Raw genomic sequence first — 10,291 nt, forward strand, 5'->3', positions numbered from 1 at the left:
CCGCTTGATTGTGGGTTGGAAGAGCAACTTTTTGCTCCCTATAGTTCCTTTCGAGATTGAAGGAGACAATCTAATCTATAGCATTTAATTTGGAATATGCTCGCGTGTTTACCTATTGATTCAAAGTACGTTTTCCTTGGACTCATGACCTCCCCGTCGATTTAGGTAGCTTCGCACTTCTCTGGCACTCCTGGACATTCTGAAGATCACCCTCCTTGACTGAATATATTGCAGATGGAGAGAAGTCAATTCTAGAACGACCTCTAGGAACCCAGTTAGGCATGTGCTCATTGCCCTTGCTACATACAAGCCCATCTTTGATATTTGTTTAACTCCCTGGCTGTTGCGCAGAATATAGTTCTGTAAGCCAAAATTACCACCCTATTAGTAATTATTGACCTTACTATTGCACTGTATTCCAGAGTAGTTTTTGGTCTAATGTGATTCCCAAACATTTCAGCTCTGTTGCTCCTCTCACCTCCTTGCTAATGGCTCTCAAGTCATCAACGTTGCGCTTCCTAGTAAATGGTACTATATTAGCCTTGGCTGAATTTATGAGCAACCAAGCTTCCCTGCCCCAATTACTAGTGATTCGTAGTCCAATTTGAATTTTGCCACATAAGAGTTGATGCCCGACAGTTTTGGTTGACCGCCCTGCCCCTAAGTGTGTTGCCTTCATGTCTTACCGTTACACGCCTCCCACTAGAGATAGCGTTTTCAATCGCGGAAGTTTATGTTCGTATGTGTGGGGATCTGCGTAGAATCGAACTTCTTCTGAATAGGTCCGCCCAGGATACCAGTTCTATCCCTCCCGCGCTTGCAGTATTAGGTACCACAGTAGTCAAGGTTCTCACTACTGAGGCACTGCGGTCATTATATATCAATGACCGAGAACCGCTTGCGCACTCTGAACAGCACCAGTACTGAGTTTCCGAACATGTAGGACAGATTTTATTTTTTGGTATATTTCTCATAGCTATTTTTTGTCTACGGGTAGACATTTTGTCTATACACGCACACTTCCGGATATGAACATGTACATATCCATAACACACCCTTTCCCTTTCCCACGGAGTTACGCGGTTGTTAAGAGATTTCCCTGTCCAAAGCTGGACGATGATAGCGGCAAGCAAAGCGTCTGTAACAAACAAAGGACGCTCACCGCTCGACTATGCGGGATACCATATCTCGTTCACTATTATGCCCTGTATCACCTTTTACGTTCATGCCAATGTATATCTAGAATGAATGTCAAAGTGGTTCCTTGATGAATTTCTAAAATATAGAAACATACTACTCTTAACCTTATTTTAGCAAATATCGAATGGGATATATGTTCCGACTTAAATTTCCTAACGGTGCATTATTAACACCATATAGATTTTCTGATTGGGGAGGCTCTGAGGATGAGACCTTTTACACTTTATGATATATATTATTCATTTTGGTTGTTGACGGCCTTAAGCTGATATAGGCCAGTTTAAGAAAGTACTAATTACCCCTTTCGGCTGATACCCCATAATCATAAACATATTCGGATAAAGAAAAATTTACGCCACAAATATGGAGAACCTCCCCTAAATTTAACACAAAATCAGACCACTCATGTAGAGGGATTTGCAAAGCATATACTCTCTTCGAATGGCGTGACAATGGTTCTGCGATTTCCGGGCAAATTTCGTGCGCCAGACAGATAGGCGGGCGGACGGATAGACAAACATTGATTTTACACAAAAGCACTTGGCACAGAATAGTGAAGAAGAAGTGCAGGCGTCTCAGAAGTTATGGGGGAGCTGAAGCGAATTTCCGGTAACGAACAAGGTCACGAACGAGGGCACGTAGGTGCAGTTGACGCGCTATACCCCACCATCTATCTATATCTATATATCTATATCTGTTTTAATATTTTATTAACTTAACTCTATATTCTTCTAGCCTAGTTGTCTTGATTATCAGCTATTAGTTACTAAACGTCTCCTGCATATCTTCATTGGTTAGTAGTAATTTATGAATCAAGAACTGAGAGATATATTTATCTGCAAACATGCGACTCACAGACAAATAAACGCTTTTCATAAATATTGTCAACTCCCTCCCCTCCTCCATCCTACAACAGTCATAAAGCGATTTTCCACCGTGTCTGAATCCTCGCTCCTTAGCCGAAGCTGTTACTATTTTTCCTATTGAGAATGATATTACCTCATACAAAATACACGCCTCTTTCCCAGGCCCGTTACTCCGAAAAAACGTCATTGCTTATATTCAAGTTCTTAATGCACTTGCCTTCAGATCAAAAAGAGAAGCAAAGCTCTCTTTTAGGGGATGAAAAGCTTGCGATTTTTAGTTCAGTAAGCAAACAGAGGGTTTTATGCAGCCTAAGAAAGTTGCAAACTCTGAATGAAATAAATCTGGAATAAAGTTAAAATCATACGGTCAAAGAATCCATGTAGTCTCCCTACCCTAACCGTGGTTCCCATGTGAATTCTGAAAAGGGACTAAAGTATTTGGGTCAAAAGTAATGGTGGGCCTAAGAGTGAACAGGAAATTGAAACACATGGGGAGTTGCTTTGTACTCATTCATCTTAGTTTATTTACAAATTTTCCTTACGAACAAAAATTGTCTTACAGCTAATATCAGGGATTATATGAAAATTTACAAAAGAGTTTTTTTTAGATTTAATCCAATCTTCCTGCTTGTAACATTCTTTCAAGTTCACCGCGGAAAAGGTTCTCCAATTGATTTATTAGACCGACAGCACGCACATTTCCCTTCAGTAGAACAAATCTTTCCAAGGGACCAAGGACATTCAAAGCTTCCCGGTATGAGTTCACCTCCTTAAAACCGCATGAAGGTATCTCATCCTGCAGAAATGTACTGGCCGATTCCTGCTTTTCCTCATTTCCATCCATTATAATTGGCTCGGACTCGGAAGATTCCTCCTTAATGTCGTTTTTCAGGCTGATTTCCAAATTGTTTGTGTTTTCCGGACAAGAGGAAAAAAGCTTCAATACGGGCGGCACCGAGTAGTTATAGTATTCCATCCCTGATGGGACGTTATACTTGATACCAAGTTCGTCCATGATGTCGGTGTACTTCAGGGAATTGGAGCTTGCCGCTGAAGCTTTGTGCTGCGAACAGCCAAAGGAGAAATCGTATTTGGTCATGATGCTTTTCACCCACCCTTCCTGAGGGCGACGTTTCTGAATACCCAGCAGAGGAGCAATGTTTTCTGCGGCGTTTTCAAGCAACGTCTCGGTAATTTGCAGGCCATGGGCTTGGCTACGTTGACTCCACTCGAACAGAACAATGGCCAAGGTGTCGGAAATATTTTCTGGGATTGAATTTTTCGAAGGCGTATTGTTGCTGTGGTAACTTCTGCTCTGTTTGGATGCTTTGTACAAGGCTAGTAGCTCCTTCCTTGCTTTTATGATGTTCTGAATTTGTGTGCGGCCGCAACCATACCTTTCTGATAGAACCCGAGCATTTTTTGTAAGGCTCTTGTAGTCGTTGATGACGGCAATTCGGGTTTCTAGGGATAAAACGTTTTTGTGACGACGAGGCTTTCTCTGTAAGAGAAAATTTCAAACAATGTGGTACAGAGTTCTGTAGGCTGGATGCAAAATACATACCTTATTCATTGTTTATGGGTCACGCTGTGGCAATTTACTGTCTGGACTTGGATGCCGCCATTCGGATAGATGCCTTGCAAGAGGTTCCCCAGCAAGGGGCCGCAAAGGAGTTCCCCGACATGCGCCCTTTGAGGAACGAATTGGTGGGGAAAACTGCAACATGATTGCGACGGTATGTGACAAAACCAAGGCCCCGCTTTTTTCAAATTGAGCTTTATATTAGCATTAGAAAGGTAATGAATTGTTGTTAAATATTAATGTCGCGAATCTAATATATTTACATCGAGGTCGTTTCGGTCATTGTATAATAAAAAGAAAATACCATCCTGCGCAAAAGAAATCTATTCTTCTCATATTAATAGGGCGCAGAAGTAATCGCCAAGAATTATTTGGTTTCTATGATAGTTGCTCCAACAGCCGCAGAACCTTAATATGTTCGAGTTAGTTAAAAATGGAAACTGTGGACTGTGTTGTCAATTCATAATAGAAAAGTAAATTCGACTTGCTCTCGCGTCCCTAGATATTAAGAAACTTCGAAAAGAAATGGACTGCCAGCTCTATTACTCTACTCTCCGACTCTTCCGGCTAGTACAGGGGACGTGCAGCCTACGCATTTGAAAAGTAGACGAGGTGCAAAATTTCCCAAACAAATTTGCAGCACTATAATATTCTGACATCTGGTAGGACCCGAACTTTAGTTCCTGAACGCGGACAATGAAGCCATGTTCTACAATGCCATCAGACGAGAAGTCATTGGCATCAGTGTGGTTTTGTGTAACATTGCATTTGAGAAAACTACCCCAGATGATCGCAGCAGGTATGAGAGAGGCTTTCAAAGAAAATTGTCAACTTAATTGGCGAAAGAAAAGTAAAACCCTTTGGTGGAACTGTGTTTTGGTAACGGCGAAGGTACTGCTCAACTAAGCTCTGAAATCTGATATAGCTTTTAGCTGGAATCGGTATAAAAAGGAACAGAAACAGCTAAACAAGAACATAAAACCGCTGAAATGAGCATCATGTAAATGCTTTTGTGAAGGGACTAGCTCGCCTGTACCCATCTCGAAGATGAAGAGGATCCTAGTGGAAAAACTTAGCTACCAGGTAGCCAGGTAACATATGTTTACAGAACAGAAGTATACAGAAAGCATACAGCCCTCAACCGAGAGATTAGATTTGGCAAACTTGAGCGAGTTCAATGGGCATTTAACTCCTTCGGCAGTCACAACTCCGCTCTAGTAATAGATGAAATGGTTGCCTTGGGTCTACATGTTCGAAATATATACCGTGCATGCCTAGACCACGCTTATATTTCAATTACCTGGCATGGCGTGATGGTATACACCAACACGGCCTCAAAAAGTTTTCGACCAATCAGTTAGGATACTGAAAGGTCTGGAAGGAATAGTAGATCGGTTCACATGCATGCGTGGGTGGTCATTTCACTTTCGGAAACATTCTCAACAGAAAGGAAAATCCGCCGAGACAACACTCCATGAGCTCACGGCAAAAATTGAGAAGGCGATATTCGAAAAAAAAATACGTTTTGGGCACATTCATGCATTTTGAAGATGCCTCCGCTAACCCTAATTCGCGGCGACTCGCAAGATAGTATGAAATCGGTCCACTGTTAGTCAGGTGGATTCCTCACAAGCTTCACAGTCAGAAAGTCTTAGGAACTCTTTACAGGGAGTTGTTCTCTCTCCTCTCTGGTTTCTAGTCATGGGCATCTTGCCTTGACAGAAAGGTGTTTGCGCAAGCATTTACGGTCCAAGTAGTCGTCATAATTATCGGCAAATTTGGGAACAATCTACAATTGTTGCCTCCGCAATGGACTCACGATAAATGCTAGGACGACTTAAGTTATGCTCACTGGGATCTGTAGATGGGAAAGCTACACGCTGGTCTGGTATGACTGACTAGGGTGTCCCTGGGCAATGAGCAACATCAACAACAATCCAAGACAAGGAGATGCCCTATCATGCGTCCTCTCTAACCTGAGCCTGGAAAAGTGATCCGTGATGCTGAGGTAAATGTGAGAGGCACAATCCTCTTTAAGTCTACCCAACTACGGGCCTATACTGACGATATCGACATCATGAAAAGAACGACTTGAGGCATATAAATTGTCTTCATCCTGATCGAGGCTTCTGGGGCTTCACATCAATGAAGGCTAGACAAAATATATGGTGGCAACGTCAGCAAGGTCAAACGGGAAGAATAAAGATAGGAGACTACAACTTCGAGACCGTTGAGAATTTCTATTATCTAGGGTCGAAAATCACAACCGATAATAGCTACGTTAACGAAATCCGCGCACGATGGAATCTATTTCAGATTACAAAAACTGTTTCGCTCGAAACGTCTCACCATACTGTACAAGACTATGATCTTGCCAGTCTTTATGTATTCCTCGAAGAACTGGGTTCTTAGCAAAAAAACTCCGAAGAATTTTGGCCCCCTAAATGAGCGTGGATGATTCCGTAGCCTACATAACGACAAAATCTATGAGTGATACCACGACCGTCTAGTTGTGAATAAAATCCGGCTCAACAAATTTTGGTGGGCGGGTTACCTAACCTTATGGATGAGGATGATCCGGCCCGAAAAGTCTGTAATGGGAATATCTATGGTAGAAAAAGAATATGAAGTAGACCCTGCCTGAGACGGAGCAATGGCGTAGGTCAGGATGCCACGCAGTTTTTAGGGATATCGAATTGGTGAACCTTGGCGCAAAACCTGGATATCTGGAGTTCTTTATTAAGGCAAGCTTAAACCGAATACTGGCTGTTGCGCCATTGGTGATGATGGTGCATTGTCTTATGGCCGAGACTGAACTTTGTTACCAGCAGGGACCTGCTAGCGGAAATTCAAGGGCTCGGTTGCCTGAGTATAACTGGAGCTATTAGCGGAGATTCAAAGGCTTGGTTGTCTAAGTATAACTGGAGCAATGTCTACTATGATGACCGCGGCACTCGAAGCTATCCCAAATCGACCCCTCATTTATTTGGAGGTGAAAGGGAAAGCACTCAATCATATGGACATGCATCCATCTGAAAAATCCCTTGGCCAACATCTAGTGGCTGGATGATCAAATCATTTCCAGATGTGTTTTTGAGAGTATGGAGTTGAAATCAGTGGCTGCTGAAAACTTGGCAGACTGCACGAAACATCCTTGATGTTGATGATACTTGTGCAATGATGAGACCAGAGCGAGCATTTGCCATTCGGCAAAGGACAAAGGATTATCACATGATGCTAATCACATGCTTAGTGTGGAATACCATTTGAGTTTTGTGTTCAACATTACTCGAAGGTTCTTGCCTTTGTTTTCTGCCAAAATCATTCTCTCTCCCTGTACCGTATCCTCTTTTTGATAATTTCTGAAATTGATCTTGTTGGGATTTATATTAAGATTTTCTCGATCGGCTCACCCTTGGATTAGCTAGGCTCAGAACTTATTAAAAAAAACTCTGAGATTTGTAATGTATTATGTGGGTAGAATGATCAGAGCGATCATCCGAGTTGACCGTGAAGGTCCGCCCGGAAAGATTGAAGCTCCATCAAAGTGCTCGCTCGACACGTTCTTGCACCCCCTTGTGCTAGCCAGGCTCGGAAATGGGGGGGAGGGTCCGTTGAGCGCTTTGATCCCTCATGCTTCATTACTAACAAATCAACGTGTCTATTCCGCTGCGTGGGTCCGCACCGGATTCCAAAATAGACAAGACTAGAGAATTCGCGACGGCCTATCGAATAATAACTAGAACGCGAACTAAAATTGGAAAATAAAAAAAACTCCGGACCCGAGTGCCGCGATCAAGGAGGGGAAGATCCACGACGGATCACAGTCCCAATTATTGCCTCTTCCGGCTCAGATCTTGAATGAGGCGCGGCCCCTGAGGTTCCCACCCTTCCTTGACATCCTCAGGCCAGTTTGTCATTTTTGAGGATGTCCCTTTCGATACAGGTTCTGCGGGAGCAAGGAGGAAAAGAAAGAGAGGAAGTCCTCAAATTACGCCAGAATTATTCACAATTCATAATGTATTAAAGAAAAAAAAACAAATATATAAATATATAATAAAGACAAAATAGAAAAAAATTTAACTTAAATTAAACAAGTCGGAATACCGGAAGCTCGTGCGTCGGGTATAAAGGTTTTGTGTTCATCTTATCTAAGAAATTTCAACGCACATTTTTCTATCCGTATACAGCTACAAAACTACGAGACATACGTACATATTACAGCCGTAGATGTTACGCTCACCCTAAACAAACAAACTGCCTATTTCCGAATACTGTACACTTATAGGCACGTATATAAATTGTAAAATACTGTAAACTTATTCACTTTATCATTGCCTACTATGTAATATTTTCTCTAAAAATACTGTAAACTTATCATTGCCTACTATGTAATATTTTTCCTAAAATACTGTAAATTGATATGTACCGGCCTACTAAGTATAGGTAAAAATTGTATAAAAAAGGAAATATAAATTAAAAATACGTAGTTCGTTGGAACTATCAAACTCAAGCTTAACGTGTTTCATTCTGTGGAGTCCAAGCAATTCGCTGCTCCCATAATTTACACTGCTTGATTAGGTCATTGTGGAGTTCAGGCAATTGCTGCTCCCATAGCTGGTTAGTCTGGAGTTTTGGCATTTAGCTGCTCCGACTAACCATAATCTAATCTAGAAAGAAAGAAGAATAAGGTATTGCCAAGTGGACTGGCAACAATCACATAAGGTGGCACATCACAGGGATTGCCAAGTGGACTGGCAACAATCACATAAGGTGGCACATCACAGGGATTGCCAAGTGGACTGGCAACAATCACATAAGGTGGCACATCACAGGGATTGCCAAGTGGATTGGCAACAACCACATAAGGTGACACATCACATGGCGACCGTGACAGTCTAAAGACTTCATACATAAGTAACAGTCTAAAGACTTCTGCTTACTAGCGTTTCTACTTACTATCGTGAAAATTTGGAAATCAAGGTCGTGTAAATGAACGACATTGGGGAAAAGTTCGACCAGCTTTACCAGAAAATCTGGCAATTGCTCAAAAAACCAGAGCAAAACAATGGAGGCATAACACTATATAAAATTGGAGAGCAACCACCACGCTGGAAGCCGTCAGAATCAACACCGACAACTACGGTTGATGATAAACTTGCGGGACCTCGACGCCTTACGATAGAAGAATATAAGAAACGTACGAAACGACTATCCAATAACGAATCTGTCAGCGCTAAAGGAGGACGAAGAAGAGAACTCCAGCGGCAGTTCATAAAATATAAACGGTTAGAGGAAATCGCAGCTACACCAGAAGAGACCAACAAGTATAAATATTTAATAACCAAAGTTAAAAAAGAAATAAATTATTTAAAAAAAATGCAAAAAAAAAATAATAAAGTTAATCAGTAAAATAATATAAAAAAAAAAATGTTTGTTCCAAATTAGAATTATGATAGTTTAATAAATGTAATAGTAATAAATAATAAATGATTTTTTTGTTTGTTCCAAATAATGTTAGTATTTATATCACATGATTGAAAGCACGACAATATAACAATATAAAAGTAGATGTCTGAAAATGTTATTCTTTGCTTTTTCTAAATGGACAAATTAGAATCTCTAAAAGAGAAACTTCAAATTACACTAATAAATCTACGGAAAAGTGTAAATCGTCCTTACAGTGAAAAAACTATACGCGAAAAGCGCGAATTAATTGAACAAACACTAATAGACGCAAAGTCGACTGAACAAAATATACGAACAGACGTTAAAACAGCAACTCTAATTAAGGGAGTTTGCAAGGAAATACAGCAACTATCTGCTGAAATACTTTCAATATTAGACAAACAACAGTTAGGGAACATGGCTTTCGACATTAAAACAGCCACAGCTTTAGTCAAATACTTTGACGGAAACCCAGAGGAAACAGAATCCTTCATTGAGTCAGTTTCACTATTGAACGAACTCACACCAGTAGAACACAAAGGTATTCTACTTAAATTTGTGAAAACCCGGATAACCGGCAAAGCCAAATACATGGTATCCGAGGAATTAAACACAATAACTAAACTAACCGATAAACTAAGAGTAAAATTCTCTATAAAAATATCGTCTGATGCCGTTCTGGCACAACTTAAAAGTTGTAAACAGGGAAATACCAAATTAACTGATTTTACAAATAAAATAGAGGACTTGTCAAGGCAATTGACAAGAGCCTTTATATCAGAAAAAGTCGCAGAGGGCGAAACTGCAGAGAAATTAGCCGAAAAATTTGCAATGCAAACAATAGCGGAAAATGTTTCGAACAGCGAAACCTCATTAATTTTGCGTGCCGGTAATCTTACAAATCTATCCGACACAATTGCAAAGGCAATTGCAGTCGATAAACCAATTCCCAAAAATGTCTATCATTACAAAACAAACAGAAGAGGTAACAATCACAATAATAACTTCAATAACCAAAACCGACGTAATAATCAAAGTTTTAATAATACCGCAAATAGAAATTCATATGAAAATTTTAACAGAAACAATACTCCAAATAGAAACCAAAATTATAACCGCAACCAAAATAACAGGTTCAGAAATAATAACAACAATTACCGAAGACCCTTCTGGAACAACAGTAACAACCGACAAA

General features: G+C 40.6%; 1 protein-coding gene across 1 annotated transcript; it reads right to left on the minus strand.

Moving 5' to 3' along the window:
- Positions 1–2,562: 2,562 nt before the first annotated feature.
- LOC119649447 lies at positions 2,563–3,744 on the minus strand. The gene is made up of 2 exons (XM_038051598.1): positions 3,631–3,744; positions 2,563–3,567 (listed from the first exon to the last, which is right to left on the minus strand). The coding sequence occupies exons 1-2, from the start codon at positions 3,637–3,639 to the stop codon at positions 2,677–2,679; spliced, it is 900 nt and encodes a 299-aa protein (XP_037907526.1). The 5' UTR covers positions 3,640–3,744; the 3' UTR covers positions 2,563–2,676.
- Between the last annotated feature and the right edge of the window lie 6,547 nt (positions 3,745–10,291).

This window comes from Hermetia illucens, chromosome 2, assembly GCF_905115235.1.
Source record: "Hermetia illucens chromosome 2, iHerIll2.2.curated.20191125, whole genome shotgun sequence".
Classification (NCBI taxonomy): Eukaryota; Metazoa; Arthropoda; class Insecta; order Diptera; family Stratiomyidae; genus Hermetia; species Hermetia illucens.